This window comes from Pocillopora damicornis, chromosome 12 (genome assembly GCF_964200805.1).
Source record: "Pocillopora damicornis chromosome 12, jaPocDami1.2, whole genome shotgun sequence".
NCBI lineage: Eukaryota > Metazoa > Cnidaria > Anthozoa > Scleractinia > Pocilloporidae > Pocillopora > Pocillopora damicornis.
In genome coordinates, this window is record NC_142681.1 from 18,294,032 (window position 1) to 18,310,760 (window position 16,729).

At 37.2% G+C, this 16,729-nt stretch overlaps 3 protein-coding genes across 4 annotated transcripts; 2 read left to right on the plus strand and 1 right to left on the minus strand.

Moving 5' to 3' along the window:
* The first annotated feature begins 1,799 nt into the window (after nucleotides 1–1,799).
* On the plus strand, nucleotides 1,800–4,401 carry LOC113670287 (uncharacterized). Its single transcript, XM_027186406.2, has 3 exons — nucleotides 1,800–2,014; nucleotides 2,181–2,666; nucleotides 3,192–4,401. The coding sequence occupies exons 1-3, from the start codon at nucleotides 1,905–1,907 to the stop codon at nucleotides 3,619–3,621; spliced, it is 1,026 nt and encodes a 341-aa protein (XP_027042207.2). The 5' UTR covers nucleotides 1,800–1,904; the 3' UTR covers nucleotides 3,622–4,401.
* LOC113670288 (palmitoyl-protein thioesterase 1) lies at nucleotides 3,820–11,606 on the minus strand. Its single transcript, XM_027186408.2, has 12 exons — nucleotides 11,551–11,606; nucleotides 10,236–10,522; nucleotides 8,842–8,951; nucleotides 8,356–8,394; nucleotides 7,548–7,636; nucleotides 7,133–7,203; nucleotides 6,950–7,037; nucleotides 6,243–6,257; nucleotides 5,859–5,949; nucleotides 5,260–5,358; nucleotides 4,862–4,933; nucleotides 3,820–4,445 (listed from the first exon to the last, which is right to left on the minus strand). The coding sequence occupies exons 2-12, from the start codon at nucleotides 10,339–10,341 to the stop codon at nucleotides 4,323–4,325; spliced, it is 903 nt and encodes a 300-aa protein (XP_027042209.2). The 5' UTR covers nucleotides 10,342–10,522; nucleotides 11,551–11,606; the 3' UTR covers nucleotides 3,820–4,322.
* A 338-nt stretch (nucleotides 11,607–11,944) lies between these two features.
* Nucleotides 11,945–16,538, plus strand: LOC113670289 (L-threonine 3-dehydrogenase, mitochondrial). Of its 2 annotated transcripts, none has more exons than XM_027186409.2 (6): nucleotides 11,945–12,200; nucleotides 12,547–12,589; nucleotides 13,387–13,457; nucleotides 13,912–14,234; nucleotides 14,391–14,748; nucleotides 15,487–16,538. In XM_027186409.2, the coding sequence occupies exons 1-6, from the start codon at nucleotides 12,083–12,085 to the stop codon at nucleotides 15,630–15,632; spliced, it is 1,059 nt and encodes a 352-aa protein (XP_027042210.2). In that variant the 5' UTR covers nucleotides 11,945–12,082; the 3' UTR covers nucleotides 15,633–16,538. The 2 variants fall into 2 exon arrangements, with proteins under 2 accessions (XP_027042210.2, XP_089045117.1); XM_089188991.1 differs by lacking the exon at nucleotides 11,945–12,200 and adding an exon at nucleotides 12,256–12,371.
* The last annotated feature ends 191 nt before the right edge of the window (nucleotides 16,539–16,729 follow it).

The following is a 16,729-nucleotide window of genomic DNA, read 5'->3' on the forward strand; positions in this document are numbered from 1 at the left end:
TACTGGTTCCATGTATTCATTTTCGCATGTATATTGGAACAAGGGCAGAAAATGAAAATAGCGACCACTGCTGTTTTATATATACAGTCATGAAAGTCTTACTGAATATCTATATACATTGTTCTGTTGTCCATTCCTATGGAATTTCCTGTTCGACTTCGTCTTCATCATACTCATCATCACTTTCAGTATACTCGTTCTGGCAATCTTCAAAGCACAGACAGAGATCAGTACAGAAAAGTCCGGCTTTTTGACACTGACAACGGTTGTTAGGGCAACGGGACTTGGCGCACTTGCATCGGACAAGCTGTATAATTGCCTCTGGAGCTGGTGGAAGATTTTTCATGACTGGTACCCACTTTCCATCTTCATCTTGCCATCCATAGCCTTCTGGTGAGGGCAACACCGGGTTTGCTACATGATCGTTGTTCCAAACAAGAAGCTGGTAGTGCGTTCTCAGTATGGCTTGATGGAGAGCAGCTTGTGTGGGCGGCAACCTCTCAGACTCAGCTTGATTTTTCTTAAAGAGGGACCATCTGAGGGCTTTGACAGTTTTGATGTCTGTCTTTGGTTGGTATATCCGACAAACCAGCTGTTCCACTCCACTTCTTGTGCCGTCATCTGGCTGTTCCCCACAACCGAGGTTAGCAAGAGCTTGCAAGATAGGAGTGCTGGTGTTATCAAACTCATCCCAACAAATGGCTTTTCCCTTTCCAGAGAAACTCCCAGTAGCATCTGCTCCGGTCAACGCATGAAATACTGGCAGCGCAGCCGTCTTAGTGGGCCCAAGGGCGTCTGCGATTGACTTCAAGTTGATAACTCTACGACTACTGCCGGTTCCAGTAACAAAGCAAGGGTTGGAGCACAAATCTGGATACCGTCGGAGAGCCAAAACAAGAATATCAGTGTCAGGAGAATATATAGATAGTTGGGTAGCACCTTGAGCAGAGGCATCCAGAGCATGTAAAATAATATTCGTGTCGGCTTCTTCTTGTGTACTTCGTAAATGCCTGACGTCTCTGTGCGTTGCCTCACATTCCGTTCCCCATGCCACAACGACTTGTCTCCCATTGCGAAATAGGATTGTATGAATTGCTCATAATAAAGTCATAAGCCACACGAAATACATTATCACTGCAGCTTTTTAGCTTTTATTTTTTTCATTCAAATGCTATACATACAGCATTAATATGCATTACAATGAGTCAACGTTATTGTCCTGGATGATGTGTTCACCTTTGGCGTGTTTTGCAATCCAGCCTCATTTCCATGTATGAGGTCACGTGACACTACAAAGTGGCACCAATCGATACAAGATGTCTAACTGACTAAGGTGAGCAAGTTTGGCATGATAAGGATTTTTTTGGACAAATTAATAGTAAATTATGTGTTTCAGCCTCGCTTTCATGCGTAAGGTCACGTGACCTATGTAAATTAACATAAACCAACAGGGAGGATCATGCCCAATCATGTGAGCAAGTCTGGTGTATTTTTGTCTGTTATTAATAAAGTTATGAGGAATTATGTGTTTTAGCCTCGTTTTCACGCTGGATTTCATGGGTCAGAATTTAACCCCCCCTTAAAAGCCGTCTGAGCAAGTGGCAAAGCTGGCACCAAAACTTTTCATGTTTAGTAGGACCTAATGAACACTTTTACACTAGGTGCTTGCTTTCAGCACGAACTTCACACGGGACCTTATTTTATGACATTTGCTCCCAGACTGAAACTTTTTCTGGAAAAAGAAAAAGAAAAACAACCAGCACAAAATTATTGACACATGCTACTTCCAAGATTCCTCAGAAGACTGGTAACTAAGCCAAATGAAAAAACTTAAAAACACTGATTTTCTCGGCGGCGGCGATATCGGAAGACATACAGTAGGTCACGTAAAATATTATTAAGAAATGATTCGGTGGAGAAAACCAGTTTCCTCTCCGATGGTAACCACTCGAACATTTTGTATGGTATCTGTCAAAAGAGCGCGGTTTGCAATCCAGCAGGCTTGGAAGCGAAGGTGAGTCCGAGAAATTCCTATTGTACACGCTAGCAGCCATGTCGAAAAAGAATTATTTGGAATTCCTCTTACTCCTTAAGTTTGTTAGCGTCTAACGAGAGATGACTAACCTAATTGTTATTTTATTGATTGTGCCCCTCTCTTTGGCCGATGAAACGTGTAACAGGGACGCTGATAAGTGTGAAGACAAAGCTTTCAAAGTAAAACACGCGAAGTTGTACTCCATAGCTCCTTCTAGAAGTGAGCCTGATGTCAATATTTCTTCAGCTTTGACTCTTAACGACGGCGTAAAGATCCCCATCTTTGGATTGGGTGTCTACCAAGCAGGATCTGGCGTGGAAACTAAAAATGCCGTACGATGCGCTTTGGAAAATGGGTACAGACAAATCGACACTGCTGCTAGATACAAAAACGAGGACAGTGTTGGTGAAGCCATCAAGGAAAGCAAAATTCCACGAGAAGATATATTTGTGGTCACAAAGTTATATGATGATGATCACGGCTTCGACAAAACGCTAGCAGCGTTCAATAAGAGCTTAGGAAAATTAGGAATGGAATACGTGGACTTGTATTTGATGCATTCCCCGGTTCCTGATAATGTAATATCCTCATGGAGTGCTATGGTCAAGCTACGACAGCAAGGACTAGTTAGGTTTGTAGAAATCTTCATGTAACCGGTGTGCGATGAATGCTAATGGGTTTTTTTTTTTGTCTCAATTTGTCATAATTTATTTGAAGTTTCACTGTTCATACAAGCAGGGTAAGTCTTGTTTAGTAGAGAACTGAGAAGGCTCTGACTTCAAGCATGCCCACATCACCTCCTCCTCCCCCTCTGCCTGTCTTAAGGTACACTTTCGTGCATTGCCTCAGGCACACATAACATGCCATCATTCAAATAGTGACGTTAAAAAATACTATCTCAGGAATGTGATTTGCACTTCTGAAAAATGCTATTAATAGTGGTATGCTTGGGGAACTCCCATAATGAGAAGGGACCAGATTGCTTGTCAAAAATTTTGAAGGATTTTCCCACTTCAGCACAATGGAAGTGTTTACTATGAAGAGTTCAGACTTGGCTTAGAATGAGTCTATTTCCACTATAAAAGAAAAAGAGATCAAGAAGTGTCTAAGTCATGCTAATTATTGGTAATAAATATTTTGAAATTTTTCTCCACAGGTCAATAGGTGTGTCTAACTTTGGTATTCACCACCTTGAAGAACTAAAGAAGCACTCAACTGTTATGCCCTCTGTCAACCAGATTGAAGTTCATCCCTTTTTACAAGAAAGTGATGTGGTCAACTATTGTAAAGAGGAAGGCATTGCCATCCAGGCTTACTCACCATTGACAAGAGGCAAGAAACTTGACCACCCAACAATTAAAGCTGTTGCTGATAAGCATGTAAAAACTCCAGCACAGATTTTATTGAGATGGTGTATACAGAAAAACTATATTTGTATTCCAAAGTCTAGTCAATCATCTCGTATTGTAGAAAATGTCAGTATATTTGACTTTCAATTGTCTTCTGAGGACATGAATGTTTTAGATGGGTTAGAGGAAGGATTTAGGACTGGAAGACCTAAAATACAAGAGCCTTGGAAGGGATAGAAAATAAAGAATTATGCTTCAGAAACCATATTATGTATGTAGTGGGGTCCAATATGCAAGTTTGATAAGATTGTTGCTAGAAAATTAAAATGTAAAGGGGGTAGAGAAAGGGGGGATCAAAGAGCCCAAGAGAGAGGGAGGTTGTTTAGGTTATTTGCACTCAAGCTAAGAAATTGTCAATTAAAAGTGGAAACAAAATTTGTGAAACACTTAAGTTTTAACATTGTAAAACACTTTAAAAACAGGTTTTAATTACAGGCAATAAGGCTCTAGAAATAGTAATATTATAAGATAAAACTGCATTGAATAAATTACATTAAAACAAACCAAAGTTAAGGTATTTATTTGGAACAAGATTTGGCAAAATTGTTCCTTAATTTGCTATGGTATTATTTAAAGTTAAAGTATTTAGTTAATATAGAAATAAAATTTTGATGTATCTTAGTTTTGATTGTTTACACTGTAGTTCCTTTCTACTTTAAATTTCACAAGTAACAAACAATCAAAGTATCAAAAAATCATTCTACAAAAATGTAAAATACTCAGTCACGCATTTACAAACACTCTATCATCTAACCATCATTAATCAGTACTTTTTTAAGCAATAAGGGCTAAACAGTCAACAGTCGTATGATTGTCTGATGAAAAATCATTAACTGTCCAACAACAGAGTGTAGAGCTTCTTTAACCATCTTGTGAATTTACTTCAAAAATGGTATGATCTGTTTATTAAAAAACTCTTCAGTAAATTGCAGGTGATCCCCATCTGCAGTTAGGAAATGGAGTTTGTTGTCTTTGTCCATTTGCTTTAGTCCAAGCCAATCCTACAATAAGAAAGGAAACATAATTTATAGAAAATATTTCACAATCACAGTCACAGTCTGAGCAGAATTGGAAATGGTCAAATGTATTTTCTGTTGTATTTGACATTCAAAAAGTAGTCAGGATGAAAAAGTTATCTTGTTCCATGTTTGCAACCTTGACAAGACAGTTTTAATTGGTAAAAACTTCCATTCAAACAGACTTGTCTATATTTTTCTCAAAACAATTTGACAGTTAATTGTGAATAAGAAAAATTTTGCAAATTTAAGTTGCTTTCTTCACTCTAGACCCACCTCTTCCCCCCCCCCCCCCTACCTTTGAAGTAGGTACTTTTCCAAACTTGGAAGATGCTAACATGACTCGTATCTACCTGTAGACCCTCAATATGATTATTTTAAAAAAGAGCAGAGTTGCCCACCTCTTGGTACAATGGACTCTCTTGCAGAGTATATTTCTCCACACCCTGACCAGGCTTATAGAAACCAAACCACTAGAGAGTTAAAAAAAAGCAACATTGTCAGGGCAATAAGGAAAAAGAAGATATAAATAGCTCTTTAAAAACCTGTTCTGCAATTGATTGTAAACATAACTGATGAGAGTAATTTGACTCAAAGAACTGTTATTTTGAACTGTTGTCTTTACTAGTTTTACTGATCTTTTCTAAGGTTGATATAAAACTTTGAAAAATATGAAACACCATCACATTCCAATTACAGAAGAAAGGTATGTAAAAATTAAAATCAGTTAGCCTGTGGGTTTCAAGACAGATCACTTCATCCCCCTTAGAATCCCTATCTTCATGGAAGTAGCTCATACCTCAGATTCCTTGGGATCCACCATGGTGTCTTTGCCAAACATGACCATCACAAAGTTCTTTAATTTCATCAGGTTCTCTTTATACTGAGGAATCTTCTCCTGTTAATTTTAATAATAAGGCCCATTTCTAAGATGAAATCAATAAAAGGTAATTTCCTCTGAAACAGCATACCATACCAAACATACAATATTCCACTGAAATCCTCTTTACTTTTGCAGTAGAAATGGATGATATAACTCTTAAACCTTTAACTCCCATGGGTGACCAAGACAGAATTTTTCTCCTTACAATATCAATACAATATCAAGCAGACAAGTGATGAGAATAAAGAAGAATATCAGTTAGGGGATTATAAGTTGATCCAATACCAAATTCTCCAAACTAACATCACAAGAAATGTATGGGAGACAGAAAGGAGAATTACTGATGAGATCTTTTTAGTTAATTAAAAGGGTTTAACTCTCAGAAGTAATTAACATGTATTAACCTTTCTCTATAATATCCATTTATTGCCCAGCAATGAGGTAAAGAGAATACTCAAACTTATCAGGTAGAGGCTGTCGTTTTGATTTTAAAAACCACAATTGAATCTATTCACCTTTTCTTGGTTTATATCAGCCAGGAACACACTTTTCTCTCTGTACTCTTCCTCATTCAGAGGGTCATGCCAATACTCTGCTTGAACAAGGCTAAAAAATGACACAAATAAAGAAAGGGGGTACATTTTTGAAAAACTGTAGTGCTGCCTTAGTGAGAGAGTATAACAGGATAATTATGTATTTTCAACTGAGTTGATCACATAAATTGGCCACCATAAAGAGTTTCAAAGCTGATGTTTTGAGCATCAGTCCTTTGTCAAAATGCACTTCTTCCCAGCAAATCAGACACAAATAAAAAATCTTGAAGTTCTTAGTGTTCTTTCAGCTGTGAACTCTCACTGAAATCTTGATAATAATATTAATGACTTAGAGAAGATACTTACTTCTTTTGAATCCATCTGTAAAGGAATGGGGAAAATGGAAAAAATAAGGAAATGGACAATAAATAATACAAATAAGATCTGTAACTTATCAAATATACATAATCACCTTCTTCAGCACAAAATATAGAAGCTTTCATGTATTCTAGCCAGTTGCATTTTCTATGGTATGATTCAAAGCCCTTCCACATCCAGGTGGCAATAGAAAGTAATTTTTCTTATAAAACATAACTTCATTTTCAGGCAGATAGGTGATAAAAGAAACAAAAACAACAACCTAGGGATATCATTTGATTGAATAACATTTTCTCAGAGCTGAAATGTTATGAAATTTAAGGAGGAAGGAAGTGGGGAGAATTGAATTTTTGAATCAATATTAGCATCTGAGCAACTGCCCACCTACCCCTCCCCTAACCCAACATTAACCTTAACTTGTTGTCAATTGACTGTTGTTGAGTTAGGGGAGGGGTAGGTGGGCAGTTGCCCAGATACTGATATTGATCTGAAGTTTTGATGTTGACAGTGAAAGGGGTAATCATTCAGTGACAATTCAGAGAAACAGTTTGAAAAAGACAAATTTAACCTTCCACTTGAATACATGAACGTTTCTTGCAATTTCTTTCTTTGGAGTCAGTGTTCCCAAGTGATACTAAATAAAACTGACAGAACAAAATGAGCACTAGAACAATCAAGTATAAAGGTTAACTCACGATTCATAAGCCCCAAAGTTAAGTAACTTTCTGAGCACAGAGCAAATGGTGGAATTTTCCCCTGGGCAATGAGGAAATCCAAAAACACCTACACACAAAGAGTGAAAGGTCAAGAAATGAATTTCACTTGTTTCTAAAATTAATGAAGAGTTAAACAACATTTGTTACACATGAGTTTCTCACCTTGGTGCTGTCCACCAAAGCTTATCAAGTTCAGCATGGGAGGGTTAGGGCATCTCTGAGCAACAGCACGCCTTAGAAAAACAAAACAAAATGAAACAAAAACAAGCAGAAAAGTGATGAAACTAAAGAAATTACAGGCATTATGGTACAAATTTTGATTTAATAATGTTAACATTGATCTGCAAATTTAAAGAACAGACATGCATATTGATGCTGACAAAATCTTTGATTCATATGACTGATGTAAATTTACAACTCCACGTTCTGCAACTGTTAAAATAGAAAATAATTTTGTTTAAGGAATCACTTGGACAAAATTACAACCATAGACTCTAGGCAGCAAAGATATGACATTAATTAAATATCCACTGTAGGGTGCAATAAAAGAAAACAGTTTATGAGCACTTGTACTCACAAGAACTGTCCTCCTTGTGAAAACCCCAGCGCATTGTATCCATTTTTCAGCTTTGGATCATTAGCAACTTTGTCGCAAACCTGTTTGACCTGTCAGGAAAAATTCAATTTCAGGCAGTGTTGTAGTTAAATAATAAACCAAAAATTGGGTCTACCAATCCTTTTGGTTCCTTACTGCCTTCCTTCCCGGCAGTAACCCTTTAAACTGGCTCTAAAAGTTATCAGCATCTCCATTCTCCTTACGTTAATCATTAATTAAAATCATGACAATTAACAAAACAATTGCCAACCTAAGAAGCATTGATTGTTAAACAAATTCTCCTTGTCAGTACCAAAGAAAGTGTATAGAGAAGAGCAGAGAGAATATGGATACTGATGCTAGGATGTAAAGGAATAATATTATTGCTCATTATTGTTATTGTTTCTCTCTCCCTCTGTTAACTAGTATCCCTAGTCTCTTATCTCCTTGATAAAATATTTTGCACCAAACCTATGATTGGTGATTACATTCACACAGAAAAAAAGGAAGTGAGGGGAAACACAACTATAAACAGTGAAAAAACTCTAACTAAGAAAACAGTCAATCCTACTACAATATTTTAACAAAATGCAAATCCTGATTGCACCATAAATACAAAATGAGGCAAACAGTCATTTAAATTTAAATAGAAGCTAAGTAGAACCAGTTTCTGAGTAAAACATTGTATAAAAAGTTTGTTCAAGAAATTTTGGCAATTTGTGCATCATTCAATAAATGTTGCAACTGAATGAGCTGGAACTAAAAATGAACTGTAAAAATTACAAAGTACCTGGTCATTAACATTCATGAAGAAGCCATTCTCAGTGTCCTGAAACAAGAGAAACATCACTTTTAAGTGCAGTTGTTGTCACAGCCAAGTTATTGATAAAAAAGATTTCTCTGAGAAATACTGTGCAGGGCAACGATAAAGATACTGAATATGCCTGAAAAAATGCATAAAGTACACGTATAAAATCATATGTATGCTGGTATTAACAAGAGAGCACACGCGCCTATTCTTGAACCTGTTTGTGTGTTTAGTATGTATCAGCAAGCTGATTGTTTCTTCTACTGCGCCATGGCCATTGCTTACTTCAATGAGTATTGTATTTTCAGTGATAAAAACATTTAGTTAAGCTGTATTGAATGACTGTTGATTGCCTTGAGTTTCTCTCTTGTACTGTGGTCCTGTTAACTTTATCTAGTTTCCATTTAAGGTTTGCATGCCAAGGAAGATGGTGAAAGAAAACTGATTTTTTTTTTAACATGACTTTACCTGTATGACTGAATCTCCAATCATCAACGACCGTACATAAATACCAGGAATTTTATTTTCCAGCATTGTCTTGATTGATCCCATGCTCAGGGGGTTACAGCATGAATCACCTACGTGCAAAAAAATCAGCATAAGTTGGCAAATTTACTTGTATTGTACAGTGAAGTGTCAAGTCTGGATTTTCAAAATTACTGCCTATTGTATATTGCATTGCATTTTCAATGAGATCATACAAAACTATATGAATCTATGACAGAATTCACCCCTTTTGATAAACAAGAGAACTCAATCAATGATTTTGAAATGCTGTAAGCAGTGCTTCCTTTCACTTAAATTTCTGACAATGACTTTGAGAGGGGAGGGAGTGAGGGGTTTTAAAATATTGACCTGTAGTGAAAGATTCAGTCTCAGATTCAGATTTGTTACATGAAAGTAAATTCCCTCTATTTGAGTGTTGCATTTTATATAATAAGCTCAGTCATGCATGCATCTTGATTGGTTCTCACTTATGATCTATTGGAGGACAGGCGTATAGATGACATCATCATCAAAACTTTTTTTAAATTCTTTATTATATAAAACAAATAGATTCCAAGTTGCTGTGCGTCTGTTCAGTAATAGATCACAGAGGATGTCAAAATGTGGTAAGAACAGCAGTGACACACTCGGCTGCGCCTCGTGTGCCACTTTTTTGTTCCTACCACATTTTGACATCATCTGTGATCTATTACTGAACAGACGCACGGCAACTTGGAATCTATTTGTTAAATATTGCACACTTAAGGCCAACAATTGATTTCCATGCGCATGCTCGAGATAGCAAATAAGACCAAAGACAACATTCCCCAGAAATAATTTGTTTGAGGTGTTATGTCACTGCTACACATGCCACTAAATGCAAAACACTGACTCTTAGAGTGTGTTGAACACATTGAATAAACCAAATCTTTAGCTATTCACGGGTGACGACTGAATATTTTCAACAACGCAACGAGCAAGAGGAACGAAATTAAATTCCTTTAACCTTCCCTGCCACGGAATGACAATAAGCATTTCGCAAAAACAAACATAATCACCTTCCTTTTACGAAGTAAAAATTAACTTCTATCCTTTTCCTTTCAATTAAAATAATCGAACAATCGGTCGAGGCAACCGGCTATCATGCCGAAAGCGAAATTCACGTCACCACAGGCCTGCAAATTGCCACTTAAAAATATTTTTCCGCTAAGGATCATTTCATTATATTCAGCCTTGGGTAAAATTTCCGCACAGCCCCATACTATTGTAAAACAGATCTATGGCAATGTATTGTTTTTGTCATTGTTTTCTCTATCCAAGAACTGAATGCATAATGTTGTATGGGGCTGTGCGGAAACCCAGCCTTGTAAACTAACCCATTCCATGCCAGATTATTGCAGGTATTGTTCCATTGCCATCAGCACTGCAGAAAGCCAAAAATGAAGCAAGAACTACGGAAAAATAGGCAGTGCTACGTTCCATCTTTATCTAAGCAGGGAAATTTGCTTCGGGAACGAAGAAGTAGAAAACTGTAGGAGACAAGTCGCGTGATTTGGTTCCATGCCCCTGTTGGTCGATCTATCCTCAGACCCTGGACACCAGCTTTCAAAGAAGTTTGGAAAAATGAATCCTGTGATCGCCAGGTATTCTCCAAAAGCGATACCTTTATTCGTTTGTGTAAAAATGCACGCAGAGTTACAGGGAAAAGAATCCTACCGTCAAATTTACGCATAGTATTCACAAACCTGCATAAAAAGATCTTTACATAGCTACTTTAACCAATAAGGAAACTCATGGACATCTTGATTTAACAAATAAAGAAGCCTTGAATGTGCTCTGTGAGCGGCCAGAGCACGAAAGAAGTGTAGAGAGAAACACGAGACTTATTCGAATGTTTCTCCCCACTTCTTGAGAGCTCTAGCCGCTTCCTAAGTGCTTCACAACAGAACAGAGCACAGTCAAGGCTTCTCTATTTGTTTTATGATGAAGAATCCGTTAAATTCCCCATGCATTACTTTCAATTTTCAAAACAAACTTAATTTCCAAAGCGAACAACAGTGTCGTTAGCAAGCTTTATACCCTCATAAAGCACGCTACAATAAGCCACTCAGAACCCTGTTAGAATGGTTCAAATATTCTGATTGGCTGTACGAGAATAAAGCTGTCAAAAATGTCAAACCATGAATGTTCACATTTTGCAATAGTTTACAAACTTAATAGTTCGGCAGGTCGAATTTGACGCTTTTGCCTGAAGTTTTTTAGTCTCTAATACAGAACCTGCAAGTGAAATGTTCAGTGAAATCCGGGCGAATTGTGGCTCATGAAAAAACGCCAGTTTTTTCGCATGACAATTAGAAAACAAACTGTTCAAGGGTGTGTTTTATGAATGAAACTCAGCTTGATCACGGTCGCTCTGACACCATCATAATTAGTATGAATTTTAACAGTTATGCCAGTTTGTCTATATTTATCATCATTCCTGTTCTGTTGTTTTGTTTTTGAACACGAAACTATATATACTACACAAGTGTTCGCTGTGTTTGATTATCATTATCGTACGTAAGCTTGCAATCTAACTGAAGTGTGAAAACCTTCAAAACTCGGACTGTCCATTTCGTTTTCTCTTTGAGGATTTTCGTCTCAGCTCACGTTATAATAACGTCAATTACGGCGCCTAGCACGTTTACACACCTTTGTTTGGTTCTTCTGTTACTATTTACCGACTCGCCCGTTCCGAAATTTCACTTTCAATGAAAGAAAAAAAAATTAGAGAAAAGTCCCAGAAAAGGTCGGACATAGTTCAATTTAACATATGGAATAACAGCTTTAGTTAAGCTCCATGTTCTATACTCTCATAGAGCACCCTCTTTCAACCAATGACGGCGCGCGTTATATCCGAACTTTATTATAAAGAAGATGACTTTGACTTTTTAATTATGGTTTCTAAATCAAGCTTGTGGCTTATATAGTTTTCACGCACAGATCACGCATGTTATTATGAATTCATAGTAAAGAGCACGTGAGCACTATCATTTCAATAACCTCTTCTCACTCGTGATTGGTCAATTGAATTAACACACCCCCTGCACTCCCTCTTAACGCCCCAAGGCACAACAAACGCACATAATTCATGAGTCCACGGAAAGCAGTCACGTAACCATCGTAGTTCAACGTTTAAGGTGTACCATATCCTATCGTTTTGACCTTTTGATTTTGGACAGAAATGTTTGCGAAGAACTTGAGATTGGGCCACTTTGTTTGTATGACCGAGAATGTTATTGGAAAGACGCGTACGTTTTACTCAGCAGCGAAGAAAGATTTCCCGCGAATTTTGATCACCGGTACGTCATTCGCGATGTGTTAGTCTTCAGTTAATATTAACTTCTGCCCCGTAGTTGCCCTGTATTTAGGATAATTTTCATCATAAGTTTTGTTCATCCAGCATTAAAGAACTGTTTTGAAGCGTTTAAAGCAAAGAAACGTGAGAGATACTCCCGGAAACGACGAGAAACGTGGGTTTTATTAATGCATTCGTCCTACGACGAACACATTTTTGTGAAGACGTACTTTGATGCTATCGCCTCACGGGTCAATACTTTGAAATTGAAGATGGACACAAATTTATATCAGTCCTTGTTTCTTGATAACAAATTCTTTATAATCAAATAATTATTTTTGTTTATGCAGGTAGTTTGGGACAACTTGGACGTGGTCTTGCTAAAATCTTAAGGTAAGGAAAAACCGAAAAAGTGCCTGTCTTCGGTTCCAACTTATAAGTCAACTTATAATTACATTTTTTTATGCCACGCGGTTGCAACGTGATACAGTTTATTTACGGTTCGATATTCCATTCGCTCCATATATCTTCCCTTTGACTTACTTTACTTTATTTCTACTAGCAAGTGCATCGTCAAAGTGACGTGTTAACTAACGTGGTTAGACACGGAACAATAACTCGCTGAAGTATGCAAGAAATGCCGAGGAATTTATATCGACGAGGTTAACAAATATTCAGTCAAAATTTTAATTGTTGGTCACTTGTTGTGAACAACAACAAGCTAGATCAATTGGACTGAGCTAGCTTTATAACGCATGAGATCGGTTTGATTTGAACCAAGGTACTAAATCCCCTTTGGCACAGCTGAGTCAATACCGTAGCCACTGCTCAATATCATACCTTTTTTTCAATTGTAATGAGTAATGAAAAACTTTATTTAGAAAAAGGTAAGAATATATATTGTTTACAGAGTAGTACCTGTAGAAATTGTTATTCAAGTTATTCAGACGTCTACATAAAACAAAAAGGTTCTTAGTCTGGCAGACATAAACAATTGAAGTCGGTTCATTTATCGGGATTAAGGATACTTTTGATAACAAAGAGGAAAAATAATTTCTCATCTGTTACCAAGGATACTTTTTCATCCGACAGAAATTTTTGAATGAATTATTTTTACACTGATTAAATATACTAAGTGGTTGTAACTTATTAGCTAATTTTGTCTGTGATTATTTCCTCTATTGCTTCAGAGAGAAGTATGGAAGAGATAATGTCATCATGTCAGACATTGCAAAAGCATCATGGGATGTTTTGGAGAGTGGTAAGTTTGGCAATTGCTCTTTCTCCTGTTGTCAATTAATTCACATACATTGTGTTGAACGGTCTTCCCTGAATTTTTCATTAATTGTTTTTGGTTGAACTTGAATATCTTAACCCTATCATCCCACACATCAATTTGCATATTCTCCCTTCCGTTCTCTGTACACTTTCTAAGTTGCTGACATGGAGAACTTGTTTAACAATCAAGAGCTTCATTAGTTGGTGATCATTTCCTTTACTGAATGTTTTTTTTTTTCAGTAAGAATTATGAATTAATACATTGATGTATTCAAGATCAAAGAGGGCACTGTGAATATCTTCTACCAAATGCAGTGACAAGAAAATTACAAATTTGGGCCTAAAGTACACTTTCTCTTTGTTCAGTAGCTCTGCTTCAGTTTAGTAGCTTTTATATATACATTAAATGATAATTTTTTTTTATGCCATGCTGACAGGTCCATACATTTATGCTGACATCCTGGACTTAAAAAACCTTCAGTCCATTGTCGTCAATGAACGCATTGATTGGCTGGTTCATTTCAGTGCTATTCTTAGTGCTGTGGGTGAACAGAATGTGTCGCAAGCGCTACAAGTAAATGTTGAAGGTGTTCACAATATCTTTGAACTGTGCCGCAGAAATAACTTGAGGCTGTTCTGCCCAAGCACAATTGGAGCATTTGGTCCTGAAACTCCGTCAAGCCCCACCCCTGATGTGACAGTTCAGAGGCCAAAGACCATCTATGGGGTCTCCAAAGTTCATATGGAACTTCTTGGAGAGGTACCCATGAAGTTTTAAATCTTTTCTACTGATCAGTCAAAAATTTTTTTCTTGTTTTTTGTTTGTTTTATCAGTTACCTGCAATAATTCTTGTCATCATTGTTATTTTTCACATCATTCAGTTACCATTTTTTTTCTTTGTGCTCTCTTTAACAGTACTACCATCACAAGTTTGGTTTGGATTTCCGCTCAGCCAGATTTCCAGGGGTCATCTCAGCTGAGACTGCCCCAGGGGGTGGTACTACAGACTATGCTGTCCACATTTTCCATGAGGCCTTAAGAACTGGCAAATACAAATGTTATCTGCGCCCTGATACAAGAATGCCAATGATATATCTCCCAGATTGCTTACGAGCAACTGTTGAGTTGTTAGAGGCACCCTCAGATAAGTTAAATTTGCGCACATATAATATCAGTGCCATAAGCTTCACACCTGAAGAGCTGGCTGGTGCAATACGAAAATTCATTCCAACTTTGAAAATGGAATATGAACCTGATGAAAGACAGGCTATAGGTAGGTTTAACCCTCCAACTCCCAGACCAAATTTGTAGTTCTCCTTACTGTCAACCATACAACTCTTATAATGTTAGTTCAGAGATTTTAGTCTTAGATTGACTAACTATCCCCAAATTGATAGTTTTCTTGTCTGGTTGATACATTGACTGTCATCACTTGTCTGGTTGATATTGTATCAACATTGTAATTCTGTCTTGGTCAATTATAGGAGTTAAAGGTTTAAAGACTTTGCATGGGGGGAGGGGGTTGGGTGTAAGTGAGAAGAAATTAATCCTTTAAACCCCAGGAGTGACCAGCATCTAATTTCTCCCCACAGAAATTCTGCTGAATCATTCAGTAAGATCATAAGAATAGAGACAATGATCACCAACCCATGGAGCTTTGATCGATAAATGAATTCTCCATGTCAGTATCAATGGAAATGTGTAGAGAAGAGTATAGAGAATGTAGATACTGACTTTAACCCTTTCACTCCCAAGATCTAATAAGTAATTCTCCTTACTATCTGCCATACCATTCTTATGATGTTAGTTTGGAGAATTTGGTATCGCATCAACTAATAATCCCATGATTGATATTCTTCTCTATTCTCATCACCTGCCTGCTTGATATTGTATTGATATTGTAAGGAGAAATTCTGTCTTGGTCACTTGTGGGAGTGAAAGGGTTAAAAACAATAATTATCCCAAATAATCAGTAGAAAGATTTTTAAAATGGAACTTTGTTCTTTTGCAGCTGATAGTTGGCCTCAGGTTCTAGAAGACAGTAATGCAAGGAAGGATTGGAACTGGCAGCATGTGTATGATCTTCCGGCAATGACATCAGCTATGCTGGAAGTATTAGCACCCAAGGGAAAAGTCAGCGCCTCCTCCATGCTTTAAATTCCACATTCTTTACCTTCACTACCATACTGGTCAGCCCTTAACACCCACAAGTAGTGTTCTCTCTACCTATTTGCTAGATAATGTATTGATATTACAGGGAGAAGATACATGTTAAAAAAAAAGGCACACTATAAATAGGTTGACTCTGCCCCTTGGTTTCAGCTCAAATGCAAATTATGCTGTGGTGATGTTACACCATGGCAAAGCAGATCATTTGAATATCAAATTCACTGTAACAAGTAAACATTGATTGGATGAAGGAGATGTAAATCTCAACAAATTAATTCTGTCTGCTGTTCACTCCCTTTAGATTGGCTGCAGCTCAAGCTGTTTTGAATATAGAGGTCTGCATGCCATGACAGTTGATTGACAAATGAATCAGAGGTACCTAAGGCACCTCTCCTTTCATAGCACGCTTTCATGTGTAAGGGTAAGGCATGCAGCTGGCCCAAATATTTTTTTTAAATGTACAAATAATAACAAGTTATAATTAATACATTTTACCATTGCTGTATATGTCAATAGAATATTTATCAGTAGACAGACCCATTTCAGGTCCATGCAAATGAAGCCGAACCATTGGAAAAAATAGTAGAAAGTGATTTTTTTGTTTCTTTGATGTTTACTCAGGTAAGTTTCATTTGCCCCTCAGGTGGGCTACATTTGCATAGACGTGAAATGGTTCCATAAAACACTGCAGTTTGGAGATATTTTTCAAAACCACATTGTTAAGAGTGATTTTTAGGGTATGATATTTACAGGGTACAGAGTGCAAGTGTAAGTTATTATTATCTTAGATTGTGGTTCTCTAGTAGAGAGAGTGTCATGTTTTACTCAAAGTTTCTTACGTTGCAGTTATTTATGTGTACATGTACCCACCCTCAATAAAAGAACACTAAGGGAGCAATGTCTGATTCTTTGATATCTGCAATTTCACATGTGGCTTAATGGGGAATGGACTGAATTTTAGCAGTGAACATTCCATAAGGTGGCTCTTCTTGTCCACTTTCTCCAGGTTGAAATAGAATTTGGAATGTTGGTTTCTGTGGGGGGAGGAAAACTGAAGAACTTAGAGGAAAACCCTCAGAACAAGG